The sequence below is a fragment of the Chiloscyllium plagiosum genome, unplaced genomic scaffold, assembly GCF_037043375.1.
Source record: "Chiloscyllium plagiosum isolate Xiang-an unplaced genomic scaffold, Cpla_swu_hap1 HiC_scaffold_2, whole genome shotgun sequence".
NCBI lineage: Eukaryota > Metazoa > Chordata > Chondrichthyes > Orectolobiformes > Hemiscylliidae > Chiloscyllium > Chiloscyllium plagiosum.
The window spans coordinates 150,502,457-150,518,680 of NW_028270140.1; the positions used below are offsets into that span (position 1 = coordinate 150,502,457).

General features: G+C 42.7%; 1 protein-coding gene across 7 annotated transcripts in view; it reads left to right on the forward strand.

Annotated features, from left to right (window-relative positions):
- The window catches only part of slc5a6a (solute carrier family 5 member 6a), a 66,654-nt gene that overhangs the window by 26,230 nt on the left and 24,200 nt on the right, over positions 1 to 16,224 (forward strand). For all 7 annotated transcript variants that reach the window (XR_015751443.1, XM_087974669.1, XM_087974677.1 and 4 more), the window contains exons 6-13: positions 1,139 to 1,293; positions 1,680 to 1,820; positions 5,558 to 5,687; positions 6,980 to 7,068; positions 8,836 to 8,948; positions 12,586 to 12,653; positions 12,740 to 12,826; positions 13,243 to 13,424. Coding sequence is in view for 6 of the 7 variants with exons in the window: in XM_087974669.1 (XP_087830795.1) it covers positions 1,139 to 1,293; positions 1,680 to 1,820; positions 5,558 to 5,687; positions 6,980 to 7,068; positions 8,836 to 8,948; positions 12,586 to 12,653; positions 12,740 to 12,826; positions 13,243 to 13,424 (965 nt within the window). In the remaining variant the exon portion in view is untranslated. The remainder of the gene's footprint in view (positions 1 to 1,138; positions 1,294 to 1,679; positions 1,821 to 5,557; positions 5,688 to 6,979; positions 7,069 to 8,835; positions 8,949 to 12,585; positions 12,654 to 12,739; positions 12,827 to 13,242; positions 13,425 to 16,224) is intronic.

The following is a 16,224-nucleotide window of genomic DNA, read 5'->3' on the forward strand; positions in this document are numbered from 1 at the left end:
CATGACAAGATTCCGCAGACAGCATTGCGATAATGCAGTAGAATCTTTTTCAAATACTGTTGATTGAAGAGTGAGTATTGGCCCGATGTAGGAATGGGACAAAGTCCCTTCAGGATTTCAATTGGTTCTACCATTCATTTTGATCATAGATGGCTTGTATCATCTTAATTTGCTTCTATGGATCTGTAGCCTCATTGAAACTATTGCTGTTTGTTTTGAAATTTCAATTTACCCCCACTAGCCCATTGGTGTTGTGGAAGCTGACGTTCCTGACAAAACTATGACGGAGAACGTCCCTGTTCCCTTTCCCAGCGCTGCCTCAATATGTTTATCAACTGCTTCAGAGGGTGGGCAGAGGCTCAGTTCAACAGCTCAACTAGAAGACACTAAACCTGACAGTGCAGCATTTGCTGAGTATTATGTTAGCCTCCAGTATGTGGTTATTTCTCTGGAGCGTGCTGTTACACACAGCACAATCCCACACAGAGCAGTTCAATAAAAGTGCAGTAATCCATTTTAGTTCTATCAATTGAGGGATAAATAATGAGCAGCGCATAAGAGCAGGCAGACGTCATTCAGCCCCTTAATCCTGTGTCTCATATTCAATTAGATCACAGCAAATACCCATCATAACGAGTGTCAGTCAATATTTTCTGCTCAAATCTCTGAAGTGGGGATTTGAATTGATAATTGTCTGACTGAAAGTGAATGAAAGGCACATCTCACACCCATGTTGGCATTGAGGCTGCACAGTGTGGTACGGTGACTTTGGTTAGCACTGCTGCCTCTCAGTATCACGGACCCAGGTTTGATTCCATCTGTATGTGTGAAATTTGCACATTCTCCCCATGTCTATGTGGGTTTCCTCGGGTGTTCCGGTTTCCTCCCACATTCCAAAGAGGTGCAGATTAGGCGAAATGGCCGTGCTAAATTGCACAATGTGTTCAGGGATGTATAGGTTAGGTACATTAGTCAGGGGTAAATGTAGACTAATAGGGTAGAGGAATCGGTCTGGGTGGATTGCTGTTTGGAGGGTTGGTGTGGACTTGTTGGGCCAAATGGCCTGTTTCCACGCTGTCAGGATTGTATGATTCCCTGTTTCATTGCTGTTCACTGTACGCCTCAATGTTATCCTCAGGGTGGACTGAAGGCTGTAATCTGGACAGATGTGTTTCAGACACTGGTGATGTTTTCTGGGCAGCTGGCTGTCATCATCATAGGAGCAAAGGAGGCTGGAGGCATCGGTGAAGTGTGGCGAATCGCAAAAAACAATGGCAAGATTTCAGGAATTGAGTAAGTGTACCTTTTTGAAGCAAATTTAAAACTTCACAAATTAATCTAAATGGGAGTGGCTTCATTGAACTAGTGTTTGGGTAGGGTGATAACCAGAGGAAACTGATTTAAAGGTTTTAATTAAAAGGTGCGAAGACCAATTTTGATAAGGCAAATTTTGTAATCTGGAAGCATTGCCTGAAAGAGTAGTGGTAGCAAGTTTGATACAGACTTTCAAAAAGGACTCAGATAAATATTTGAGAAAAAAACATGAGTTTGTGGGGCTGCAGGGAAGAGCTGGTGAGCAAGATGAATTGGATAGATTTTTCACACCGAGGAGAGACATGGTCCAGTGTACAACCTGATTGGTTTGGTTTGTTTTGCTGAAGTATCCTTTTCCTCTGCAGCCTGAACCCTGACCCCTTTGAGCGTCACACTTTCTGGACTCTAAGCTTTGGCGGCGTGTTCATGATGCTGGCACTTTATGGGGTGAACCAAGCGCAGGTCCAACGGTACCTCAGCTCACAGACGGAGAAGCAGGCAATATTGTAAGTTATTGAACCAAGACAAGCTGGGCCCCTACTTTGGCCAATTTTGGTATCGTTTAAGGTGGCATTGCTAAACCCGAGAGTGGATTCTCCCTGTCCCAAGGGTGTCACTAATTAAGGTTGCCATCAAACTGCAGTGTCAATGTAGCTTCACTTCACCTCAGCAAGGATAACAGCAGAAGGCAACCTCCTCTGGCTCATTCAGCCTGGCTCTGGCTCAATCGGGAATGATCACAGAATGCTATTTTTTATTGCAAGGGGAAATGGAATATAACAATAAGGATATTCATTGCAGCTGTACAAGTCCTTGATGAAACTACATCTGGAGTATTTTGCATTTTGGTCTCCTTTGAAAAAGGATTCAATTAATTTAAAGGTGACTATAAGAATCTTCATCCTCCTTGTTCCTGGGATGAAGGGCTTAGCTTATGAAAAAAGATTGAAGAGATTGGCTCTTTATGCATTGGAGTTTAAAGGAATGAAAGGCAATCTTGTTGAAAATAAGACCTTGAACAACTTTAAAGTGTTGATTCGAGAGGATGTTTTCTCTTGTCAGAGTGATTAGAACTGGGGGACATCCTTATTGGTGACGTTGTGGCGATGTCACTGGGCTGGTGTTCCAGAGGTTCAACCAAATGCCCTGAGGACTTGAGTTCATACCCCACCACGGCAGCCATTAGAATTTAAATTCACTTAATCTGAAGTCTTTGACTAATCTCTAACGATGCTTTGGAACTGACCCCAATTGTCACAAATACCTGTATGGTTCACTGAGGACTTTAGGGAAGGAAATCTGCCATCCATACCCAGTCTGATTTTGATGTGACTACAGACCTATTACATGTAGGCAATTAGGGATGGACAGCAAATGTCAGTCTTGCTAGCAGTGCCCACATCCCATATAAAATACAAAATTTACTCTCAATGTCCTTGTCGAGCAGAAGCTAATTAATCTCAGTTCTGAAATTTTCATTGCAGCATCCCTCCCCCAAATTGTGACAGTCTTTTTGAGGAAAGAGTTTGAGACTTCCAGTATCCTCTTGCATTCAGCAATGCTTCGCAACATCAGCCATTAAGCAGCCTGGCTCTAATGTTACAATTGTATCCCTGGTTTTGGGCTGCCCCCACAGGAGGAACCAATTTCTCTTGGTCTGCCCTATCGTATTCTTTAATCATCATAAATATATCAATTATAATCTCCCCTTACCCTTCTAAACTCCAGGAAGTATATGCCCAGTCTATGCAACGTGTCCTCCTAGTTGAGCCCATTTAGTCCTGATGAATTTGGGGTGATGGTCTTGAGGGTTGTCCTGACTTGGCTATAAACTGGAGTGGACCATCAAGCTGCATTTTGCCTCTGGATTTACTCCACAATGTTTGGCACTTTCAACAACCCGTATTTAAATTCAACATCTACACCAGAGCCTTGAGTCAATAATCCAAAGTTGACATCCATTCTCGGGGGAGCATTGCAATGTCAGAGGTGTTGTGTTTCAAGATCTGTCGTGGGTGATCCAACGTTCAGCATGTCCACTTTCCTGTTCTTTCTTCGTGGCCCTTGATTCCCCTACTAATCACGAATCTTTCTATCTCAGCCTCAAATATACACAGGGACTCTGTCCTCCACAGCTTCCTTGGCAAGGAGTTCCAAAGACACTCAAACCCATGTGAAAGAAAAAATTCCTCTGCATTCAGTTTTAAATTGGCACTGTGGTACCCTATGAGTTATGCCCTCTGATCCCAGACTTTCCCACAAGGGGAAGCATCCTCTCAGCATTTATCCTGTCAAGACCCTTAAGAAGCCTCTACGTTTCTATGTGATCGCCTCTCATTCTTCTAAACTGCTGTGAGTACAGTGCTAATCTGTTTAACATTTGCATATAAAACAATTCCTCCATATCAGGGATCATCCAAGTGAACCTTCTCTGAACTGTCGAAAATAAAATAGCTTTCCTTAACTAATGGGACCAAAACTGCTCTCAGTACTCCAGACAGAGTCTCACCAGCACCTTGTACAGATGCAGTAAAACCTCTCTACTCTTGCACTCCGACACATTTGAACTAAGAGATAACAATCCATTACCCTTCCCAGTTGCCTTGTGCAAAAGTAGACCATTTAAATAATACTCTGTTCTTGTGTTCTCCCTTCCAAAGTGAAAGATGCGGAGAGACAGTGGCATAGTGATGTCACTGCACTAGTAATCCAGAGAACAAGACTAGTGCTTGCAGGCATGGATTCAAATCCCACCACAGCAACTGTTGAAATTTGTATTTAATTAATAAATATTCAAGCATTTAAGACTACCCTCTGTGTTGGTGACTACAAAACCATCATCAATTATCATAAAACCCACCTGTCCTTTAGGAAAGGTAAGGGAATTGAATTGAATTTATTGTCATGTGTACCGAGGCACAGTGAAAAGCTTTGTCTTGCGAGCAGTACAGGCAGATCACAGAGTTAAGTTGCATAGATAAGTAAATAATAGGTAAATGGCAGCAAAAACAAAAACACAGGTACAGGCGAATGTTAAGGGTTTGTGAGTCCATTCAATGTTCTAACAACAGTAGGGTAGAAACTGTTACGAAACCGGCTGGTGAGTGTGTTCAGGCTTCTGTACCTTCTCCCTGATGGTAGAGATTGTAGAAAAACATTGCCAGGGTGGGATGGATCTTTGAGAATGCTGGTGGCCTTTCCTTGACAGTGAGCCTCGTAGATGGATTCTCTAGATGGAAGGTTGGCCTTTGTGATTGCCCGGGCCGAGTTCACCACTCCCTGTAACCGTCTCCGATCTTGAATGGTACAGTTGCCATACCAGGTAGTGACACATCCAGACAGAATGCACTTGATGGCGCACCTATAAAAGCTGGCAAGGGTATTCGCCGTCATGCCAAATTTCCTCAGCTGCCTGAGGAAGAGGAGACATCGTTGGGCCTTTGTAACCAGTGTGTCCACATGAAGAGTCCAAGAAAGCTTGTTGTGGCTGACCACTCCCAGGAGCTAGACACACTCCACTCGTTCCACCTCTGTGCTGTTAATGTGTAGGGGGCATGAGTAACATCCTGCCCAAAGTCAATAATGAGTTCCTTGGTATTTCCAGCATGGAGAGCTAGGTTGTTCTCAGTGCACCATTTTTCCAGGTCTTCCACCTCCCATCTGTAGTCTATTTCGTCTCCATCTGAAATTTGACTGACTATGGTGGTGTCATCAGCGAACTTGTAAGTGGCATTAATTTGGTATTTGGCCACTGTATGGGTATACAGTGAGTACAGTAGGGGGCTGTGTACGCACCCCGGGGGGGGGGGTCCAGTGTTGAGTCTGCTGGTTGGGTCTACATGTGCCTCCAGACCCACAGCAACGTTGCTGACTCTTAAACTGCCCTCTGAGTGGCTTGCTAGTGCCAATTCAGTTTGAGGGCAATTAAAGATGGGCAACAAATGACTACCTTGTCATTTATGCTCATGTTTGTTGGAAGACAAATGCCCACTGTGAGGCCACTCAATCCCTAAGAGGTATGCAGAAGAGTCACTGAGACCCTCGTTGCAGAGACCATCACCATATCTACAGAAAGCAGCTGATCAATTCTGGCAGCAGAATCCTTTAAATTATTCAATTACCTCTCTCCCCAGTGAATTTACAGAACATCCAACTGAACAGCACTTTACCAACTAGGGTAAAACAGTTTGAACGTGAGCCATGAATGTGTTGGGTGATCTCCTTTCCGCCTGTCTTCCTGTAGGTCATGCTATGTGGTGTTTCCGTGTCAACAGTTAGTTCTGGCTATGGGATGCATTTTGGGTCTTGTTATGTTTGCTCGCTATGGAGAAAATGGACCCCTGCAGCAGGGCTATGTCAACGCCTCTGATCAGGTATGCAGTCCTTTTTTTAAAAAACCAAATCACGTGAAAGCAAGAGGAAGAACTTGCATATATGTAACTGTCTTTCATGGCTCTGCAACATCACAAATTATATTGAATTACAGAATTTACAGGTTATTTAATCCAACTAGTTCATGCTGCACATGAGCCTCCTGTTCACCTGTCAGTGCATCCTTCCTTCTGTTCCTTTATCACTCATGTTTATTGTGCTTCCCCTTAAAAGCATCAGTGTCATTCACCTCAGCCATTCCCTGTGATAGTGAGTTCCTCATTCTAACCACGAGCTGGGCAAAAACCTTTCTCCTGATGGAATTATTAGTGACTATCTTTATATATGTGGCCTCCTAGTTTTGGACTTGCCTAATAACCTTTTAGGATCCGGCACTTGCCAAACCCACATTCTCTACCAACCGGAAGGATAAGGGCAGGAGACGTGTGGAGCACTCCCATCTTCAAGGTCTCACCTTCCTGGCTTGGAACTATATCCTTAAATGTCACTGGATCAAATCCTGGAGTTCCCTCCCTAGCAGCACAATGGCTGTATCAATATTAATGGCCAGCAGCGATTCAAGATGGCAGCTCACCAGCACCTTATCGAAGGTAATTATGAATGGGCACTAATTGCTGGTCCAACCAGTAATGGCCACATTCCATGAAGGATAAATATGTCTTAGACTATCTTTTCTTTGCAAACTTGCTCTTTGTTGTGTGCAGATTGGCTGTTCATTCCTGCATTACAACAGTGACGGCATCCTAAAAATACTTATTTGATTGTGGAGTCCTTTGGGATGTTGTGAGAGATGCTGTACAAAATAGAGTCAATGTGTCACAAGATGGTGGCCATTCGGCTCATTGTCAGTCCAGTTCACTCACTCGATCCCTGCAGGTCACTGTAAAGTTTTGTTTTTTTTTTCCTTAAGCTTTCCAGTTAGCATGAAGTTTTGCTGTCTTGAAAGAATCTGTGCTGCCAAAAGGAGGAACCTTTTGATAGAGGCTTAGTGTTTGTTGGAGTTAAAGGAATGACGATCCTTCTCCCTGAGAGTGATGGGAGAGCCAGAATCAGGAGGGTGGGGCAACATACGCACACAATACCCTGAAGCGTAAGACCTGATGAACCAGCGGAAGTGGCGAGGGGCCAGGAAATTTGGTCTGATATCTTGAACTGGATGGTGCTGTGGGTGAGGGTCGATTGGTGTTCGGGGAGTTGGGGTTCTGTGATTCTTGCCAAACAGTTGTGAGCATCTGATCAGATGGAACAATGTTAAATTTGGTTTGAATTTCAGATGGTTCTTTACTTTGTCATGGACATACTTCAGCACTATCCTGGCCTACCTGGACTCTTCATAGCCTGCCTGTTCAGCGGAGCACTCAGGTACGTTCACAGATACAGAATTAAACTTTCACAAATTAATGAACTGAGCAGCTGCAGTCCACAGACTGACAAGACTTGTACTGCGATAGTACATGACCTTGCCAGTGTTAACATTGTATTTGCTTAAAAATTGCTGTCTGTACATTGTGTCTGCCAGTCCCACTGAAGAAGCTACTTTCTTCATTCATTGTATGTGGGTGTTGCTGGCCAGGTCAGCACTTATTGTCCATCTGTATTGCCCTTGAACTGAGTGGCTTGCTTGGCTATTTCAGAGCCAACTACATTGTTGTGGGTCTGGAGTCACATATACACCAGTTGGATAAGGGCAAAAAATCTCCTTCCCTAAAAGACAGTGGTGAGCCAGATGATTTTTATAACAGTTAACAGCAGTTTATTCCAATCACCAAAAATGAGCTTTTTATTCATATTATTATTAAATTCAAGTTTACCAATCTGCCATGGTGAGATTTGAACCCATGCCCTAGATCATTTGCCTGAGATTTTAATTGTTAATCCTAGTGACATTACCACTTTGTCACCGCCTCCCCAAACCTGTCCAATATCCTCTTGTTTGCCTGATGCCAAGGAAGATTCTGATTGAAATATTTTCCTGCACTTGAGGATAAAAGCTGATCAGTACTTTAACTCTATCCACCTGCCTTACTGCCATAGCCTTTAATATATTTTACCTGACAAAAATCTTTCAATCTTAGTTTTCAAATTTTGATCGACTCTCAGCCTCAACGACAACTCTTGGGAGAATTCCAGATTTTCACTTCCTTTTGTGTGGAAAAACTGGTTCCTGAAGTTATCCCTGAAAAGCCTATTTCTATTTTAATTTTAAGATTATACTTCCTTGTTCTATTCCCAATTAACCAAATCCCTTCCCTTACACCGACACCAACTTCCCCATGTGTCCTTCAGTTGACACCAAGCCAGTATTTTGTAAAGAACATAACTCTGAGCAGGAGTAGGCAGTTCAACCCTTCAACTTGGTCCACTATTTGACACCATCATAGCTAATCTCATGTTGATTTCATAACTTTCCGATTTTTGTATTCTATTTATTAAGCTTAGGGTGCTTCAACAGCCAATTTCTTAACTTGCTCTGTGAGCAGGTCCAGTCCTGATCAAACTTTTCTGTAACATGGAGTCACCATTTCCAGTTAAGTGTAGTATCCAGGAGACTGCCCACCATCCTCATGAGTCACTTGTGTCTGTCTGTTGGTGGAGGCAAGGACTGGATCACCAGACCACTTTGGCCTGAGTACTCTCTGTCAGAGCCTCACCAGTGTACGACTTGGTATGGACTATTGTGTATTTTCTGATCATACACGATTCATGCTGAGAGCAAGGTGTCGACTGTAATGGGATCCCTTAGGTTTGTGGATCCAGCTCATTTGCTGCATGACAATTACAGCAAAGCAAGAAACAGAGACAGTTTTGTTTTGGGTGTGGTATGTGTGTTGGTTTCATTTGGTTCAGAACTTGAGTAACATTCACTGCTACAGATTGCAAAATAATCGTGTAGTAAATCACTTCTTTGGAGTTCTTGGCATGTGTTTCTCAGATGTGCCTCTGCATGTACTGCTGTAGAGCTGTTGTAACGGTGATGTCAATTGCTAGATTTATTGCTTACAAGCTCTAGCATTCATGTAACTATTGTTAAAAGGATGAGAATCAATCCACAGCCAACTCTTAGTGGATGTGGGAATAACATTAGGCTCTCTTTTTTTTAGTGCTGAAACATTGCTTGTGTCTCTTCAGCACAATATCGTCTGCATTCAATTCGCTGGCTGCCGTGACCATGACAGACCTGGTTAAACCTCAGTATCCACACATGACAGAGGCTAGAGCCACACTGATATCCAAGTGTCTCGGTGAGTGACAGTCGAAAATACCAACAACAATTTGCAATTACATAGCACTTTTTATTGTAACAAAACATTCCAAGGCATTTCATAGAAGCTTCATCAGAGAATGAGATGCAAAATACTGGCTTGGTGTCAACTGGGGAAGTTGGTGTTGGTGTAAGCGAAAGGATTTGGTTAATTGGGAATAGAACAAGGAAGTATAATCTTAAAATTAAAATAGAAGTAGGCTTCTCAGGGATAACTTCAGGAACCAGTTTTTCCACACAAAAGGAAGTGAAAATCTGGAATTCTCCTGAGAGTTGTTGTTGAGGCTGAGAGTCAATCAAAATTTGAAAACTAAGATTGATAGATTTTTGTCGGGTAAAATATACTAAAGGCTATGGCAGTAAGGCAGGTGGATAGAGTTAAAGTATCGATCAGCTTTTATCCTCAAGCATAAACATGACAGGCATGAGATACAAGGTGACTTTTGGGGCAAATGATTGAAAAAGTAAGTTTTGATAGACATCTTAAAAGATGCGAGACGAATAGAGTTGGGGAGTTGATTTAGGAAGCAAATTGCAAAGTTGAAAAGGCAGGCGCCAGTGGTGGAGTGGTTAGAATCGGTGATGCACGAGAAATCAGAATTGGAAGAGCATAGATATCTTGGAGGACCAGAGGGATGGCAGAGTAAGGAAGTTAGAGGTTAATGGAGGAGTTTTAAAAACAAGGATGAGAATTTTAGATTCAAGATGATTCCTTGTGGAGGTCATTGAACACAAGGGCTGCTGGGTGACTTACTGAGAGTTAGAATATGTAGCAGAGGAACTGGGACCCCGGGTACTAGGATCTGTTTGAAGTGACTATAGCATTGTTTGTTCTGTCATGGTTGACAATTTACATAACACAAATCTTTCAATTTTCAGGCTTCCCAGAGTTTTGAGAAGTGAACCTGACTTAATTAATTTGTTAATCGGCTTCTGCCTCTGATGTATTTTTTTTTTGTGATTATCCGAGTCTGGAATGCAGCTTCTTAATAGTTTGGCAGCAATGATCATCCTCCCGGTGGCTGATTATGAACATTCCAGGCAAAGAAAGCCAATTCCTGCAGATTAGCAACAAGGCTAAAGGAATCAGCGCAGAAAGGAACAAAGACTTGGATTTCTGTAGCACCTTCTATGACCTCAGTATTCCACAGTGGTTTTGGCCAAGAGTTGCTTATGGCATAAACATAACAGGCTAAATGGCCTGTTTCTGTGTTGCAATAACTATGATACTATATATATACTTCACAATATAATCACATAGCAGGCTCCCACAAACAGACAACAAATAATGTTGCAATGTTATTGATTGGACAAATTATTGACCAGGGATACTAGGGTAAATGTACCCTTGTCATCTTCAAAATACTGGCAAGAAATCCTTTGCACTCACTGACAGAGCAGATAGAGTCTCTCTCAGTTTAATGTCTCTTCTGAAAACTAAGGCCTGCTCACAGCCAGCACCTGTGTCCCAGACAATATTCTCACAATTGCCCATCGGCGGGAGAGCTTTCAGTTCTTCATGTTTCTGCCCTCAAGAACTTCCAGTCCTATCTCATATACTATTCTGCTTCTCACCTAAACCTACCTGGCAACCCCTATAGTCACCTCTCCCAAAGCAGAGAATCATCGCCTAAAGTATTTTACCACATAAGGGTAAGTGTTGACAGGAGCTGCTGTTGGGATTAACAAGAGATAAGAAAGGGTAGGAGACACTGGGAGTTATTATTCAGACTGTCTTTCAGTGGTGAGGGATTGCTGTGCAGGATCTTCTATTGAAGTGCTTGGAGAGTGGAATCGGTTTATTTTTGTTGCAATGTGATAGCTTGTTGGCTTCCCAGCTCAAAACCAGGCCATTCTGTCCAAATACTTTATGCTGGTGTATATGCTCCACACAGACCTTGCCCTTCTCCCTTTTCATCTCTATTTTGTCAAAATGCCTTGGAATGGTCACTGCACAGAAAGCTGCCATTTAGATTGTTGTGTCTGTACCGACTGTTAGCAAAAGTACCTCCCCTTGTTCCATTCCCCTATCTTTTCCCGATAATGCTGAAAGTTTGCTTTTTGGCAAATAACCAGTTCTCCTTTGAAGGCTTGATTGTATCTGCCTCCACCACTCTGAGGCAGCGCATTCCAGATCCTAAGCACTTGCTGTAAAAAAAAACTCCTCATATTGCCAATGCTTCTTTTGCCAATCCCGCAAAATTGGTATCCTTTGCTGCTCGATCCTATACTAATGGGAATTGTTTCTTCGACTCTAATCTCTCCACAATGTTCATGATTTTGAATACTTCTATTGAATATCATCTTAACTTTCTCTACTCCAAGGACGACAGTCCACGCTTCTCCAATTTATCTACGTAATTTAAATTCCTTATGCTTTGGAACTGCTCTTGTGAATCTTTCCTGCATACTCTGTAATGCTTTTACACTTTTCCTAAAGTCTGATGTCCAGAACTATACACAAGACTGCATACTGAATATTTAGTAATAAAACACTACTAACTGGTGTTTTATATATGTTTGTCATAACTTACTTTTATTTTACAAGATACTCCTGTTAATAAAGCTTAATAAAATACACTGAATGCTTCAGTAAATGCACTGCCATTAGGGATTTGGAATCCTACTACTGTAGCTCTATATCCTCTATATTGTCTCCCCTCATTCTTCCGACCAAAATATATCACTTCACTTCATTAAGTTTAATCTGCCACGTTTATTCATTTCTCCAGCCTGTCTTTGTTCTCTCGTACACTATGGCTAACTTCTTTTTGGTTCACAATGCTTCCCAGTTCTGTGATTTGAAATTGTGCTGTTCCAAGTTCAGATCAGCAAACCCCTTGTAAAGCCACCTCCTCTTTGAAGAACAAGCAGAAGTATTCTCTGTCTTTTTATTTGTTCACTCATGGGATGTGGGCGTTGCTGGCTGGGCCAGCATTTATTATCTGCCTCTGGTTGCCCTTAAAATGGTGAGCTATCTTCTTGAACTGATGCTGTCCATGTGCTAAAATGTTATTGACACACCTCTGAAAGGATTGGGACCTGAAGCCAGGTCTTCCAGCTCAGAGGTAGGGACACTACTGGTGTGCCACAAGAGCTCTGGGAAGGGCACAAGGAATCCTTTGTCCACGTATTGACTGTCTTCTGTATGATCCCAGCTGATGTTACTATTGGAACAAGTCAGACCCCAGAGTGAAATCTGGCTGGGATCGTATCAAAGGAGACCTGACCAGGGTTATGCTACAACTAATGGCTTATTCTTTCCTGTCATAAACCTACCCACAATATATATAACCTTCTTTTAACACTACAGGAGGTCTTGCTCTCCTACACATAGAAGTTAAAATCATGATTCTGGTTATTAATCTTTATTTTTGTGGAGGAGTTTAAAAATTAAGCAACACCTATACACCACTAGTTTAAAATCCAAACTTAACAAAAATACCCCTCACCTTTCATCACATTTTTCATGAGATGCATCTGTGATATTTTCCTCAATGATTCCATGTGGTAAGGTGTTCCACATTCTCACCACTCTAAATGAGGAATATTTTACCTGTAGATTTTTGTCTCTTACATGTAGTGTGCAGTAAATGAAAGTTCCTATGTTTTTGCAGCACTGGGCTATGGGCTGCTGTGTCTCGGAATGGCATACATCGCGTCGCTGATGGGCCCGGTGCTCCAGGTGCTGTATGACACACCTCTCTTTTAAATGTATTTGTATCACTCTCCACAAGCCTTGGTTTTGACGTGTCTCCTTTTCAAACTCAGGCAGCGTTGAGTATTTTTGGGATAGTTGGTGGTCCACTGCTTGGAATCTTTTGCCTAGGAATGTTTTTCCCCATGGCTAACTCTACGGTGAGTTAATATAATACCAGTTATTTGAAAGTGATAGCATTTGAGTAACAGTAAGAGTACGATGGTGTAGTGGGTAATGTTACTGGACCAATAATCCAGAACCATGGGCTAATGTTCTGGGGATATGAGTTTGAATCCCACCACAGCAGATGGTGACATTTGAATTCTAGAATTAAAAAACTAGACTAATGGTGACCATGTACCTGCCTAGTTCACTATTGCCCTTCAGGGAAGGTATCTGCCAGCCTTTACCTGGTCTGGCCCACATGTGGCTCCAGCAGCATTGTTGGCTCTTGACTGTCTTCTGGGCAAGTAGGAATAGGTGATAAGTGTTGGTCTCGCCAGTGATGCGTGTATCCCATGACAGAATCTTATTCCTTTTGTGGTTGACTATTGTTTTGTCTGATTTCTAACAGGGTGCAATCTCGGGATTGGTAGCAGGATTAATCATGGCATTCTGGATTGGAATTGGTGGTTTAATCTCCAAGCGTGCACCTCTTTCATTCGTCAATGCGACCACAATCCAAAATATTAGCACTAGCTTGACAACTGCCACCATGACAACAGTCAACCTGACGACAGTAGCACCGAGCAATGGGTATGTTCAGGGCCTACCCGTGGTGTGTGACGTTATCCGGGCAACAATCACATTTTACATCAGTGGTTCTCACCTAAGGTTAACCTACAGTGAGTAGGGAGTGACAAAGGGAATTTTGGATTCCGATCACCACACATGTGCATCTCCTAGAACCATAGAGTGGTTCTGCTCAAAGGGTTGTGGTGATGTTAAAGATTCTTAAAAAGAAGAGCTCAGCTTGTCCCATTCCCCTGCATTTATCTACAACCTTGCAAATATTCCTGTTCAGATAATGATCCAATTCCATTTTGAAAGCCGCAGTTGAATCTGCTTCCATCCTGCTCTCGGGTTGTGCATTTTGAGTAGAAATGTTTTTCTCGTGTCACCTTTAGCTCTTTTTTTAGCCAGTCACCTTAAATCCGCCTCCTCTGGTTCTCAATCCTTCCACAAATGAGAACAGTTTTTCTCTCTAGCTTCTTTCCAGACACTCATAATTCTGAGCTCCTCTATCACATCACCTCCCAGATATCTCCTTTCTAAGGTGACGACCAACTTTACAAAATCACAAGTGTTATGATGTAAAAGGAAGCCATTCGGCCTGACATGTCTATGCTGACCTTTCTGAGAGTGTCAATACCAAGTGCCAGTCTTTTTCTCCATACTGTTGCATATTTCTTCCAAATAATTGCCCATTGCCCTCCTGAATGTTTCAGTTGAACCTACTTCCACCCCACTTCCAGGCGGTGCATACCAGGCCCTTACTACATGCTCTGTGAAAATAGTTTTTCTCCCAACATGTTCGTTCATTTTGCAACTTCTTGTTCCCATTATGAACATGAACAATTTCTTCCTAGCAGCTACTTAACTTGTTCATGATTTTGAAAACCTCTCTTAAGCTCCTTTTAACCTTCCTTTGTGCAGAATAGTCTCAACTTAGAACATAGAACATAGAAGAATACAGCGCAGTACAGGCCCTTTGGCCCTCGATGTTGCGCCGATCCAAGCCCACCTGACCTATACTAACCCACTATCCTCCATATACCTATCCAATGCCCGCTTAAATGCCCATAAAGAGGGAGAGTCCACCACTGCTGCTGGCAGGGCATTCCATGAACTTACGACTCGCTGAGTGAAGAACCTACCCCTAGCTTCAGTCCTATATCTACCCCCCCTTAATTTAAAGCTATGCCCCCTTGTAATACCCGACTCCATACGCGGGAAAAGGTTCACACTGTCAACCCTATCTAACCCCCTAATCATCTTGTACACCTCAATCAAGTCACCCCTAAACCTTCTTTTCTCTAATGAAAACAGCCCCAAGTGTCTCAGTCTTTCCTCATACGATCTTCCTTCCATACCAGGCAACATCCTGGTAAACCTCCTCTGCACCCGTTCCAGTGCCTCCACATCCTTCCTATAGTATGGCGACCAAAACTGCACACAATATTCCAGATGCAGCCGCACCAGAGTTTTATACAACTGCATCATGACCTCAGGACTCCGGAACTCAATTCCTCTACCAATAAAAGCCAGTACGCCATATGCCTTCCTCACCGCACTATTTACCTGGGTGGCAACTTCTTCAATCTATCCTCCTAACATCCCTAGAATCATCCTTGTGAATCGCTTCTGCACTCAGTCTAATGTGTTTTTCCTATCATGTGACACCCAAAACTGTACACAATGTTTTCAGTTTATCTACCTGACAGAAGTCTATCATCCATGAAATAATTCTAGTGAATCTCTCGACCTCTTGAGCCTTCACATGCTTCTGAAAGTGTGCCCAGAGGCACACTTAATACTCCAGTTAATACTCAACTGTTGCTATTGTTAACCTGACCCACAGTATAACAGCAATCAGCTGCAGTGCACAGTCTTGAAATACCCTGCCTAATTTTCCTCCTCAAATTAGCAATCAAAATTGGCCATACAAATGTTGTAAAGGTACAACTAAGATCCTTTAAAGAAAGCTAGAGCTTGCATATTATAGCACTCTTAATAATCTGAGTGTCCCTGAGTACTTCAACTCAGTAAAACCGTTTTTGTATTGTTGCAGTGTGAGGAAACAAGGTGCCCAATGTGCATGCAGCAAGCTCTCACAAGCAATAAGGAATGATTGGATAGCCTGTTGGTTGGGGCTTCAGTGAAATCTCCCCTGCCCCCCTTTCTAGTAATGTCCATGGGGTCATTTATGCACACTAAAGATGGCAGATGAAGTCCTAATTTGTTCTTTCATTCTGAAAGATGACATTCCAATGATTCAGCAATCGTTCCTTGCTGCTCTGAGTGTCAGCCCTGTGTTCCAGCCTCTGGATGCCCTTAAGGAAGTAAACCTGGCCTTTGTGTGACTCTGGACCACACACAATGTGAATGACTTTCAAATGCCCTCTAAAATAGCCTAGTACGTCATTCAGGTGAGTCAGGAAACCTCAGTGCTGAAGGAGGCCATCTAGTCCCTCTGGGCTGTGCCAATGTTTTGAAAGAATAATACATGCCTTTGAGATGTCAGCAACTCAGAAGGTAGTGATCTTCAAGTTCCATCCTGGAGACTCCAGCATGAAACTTAGAATGAATGAACTGTGCTACAGAGGGAGTAACACATTGTTGGAAGTGCCACCTTTGGATCAGAGGTTAAATCGTCTTCTTGGTTGAGGATCAAAAAGTTTCTAGGGCACTATTTCATCCGGTGATAGTGATGCTGGTGGATCTCCGTCTAAACAGCTAAAGCATTGCTGTTTATGAGAGACTACTATGGAGTTTGACTTGTTGTTTCCTATGTTGTAACTACATTTCAAAAAAATTGTTTGAGTTTGGGGAGTGC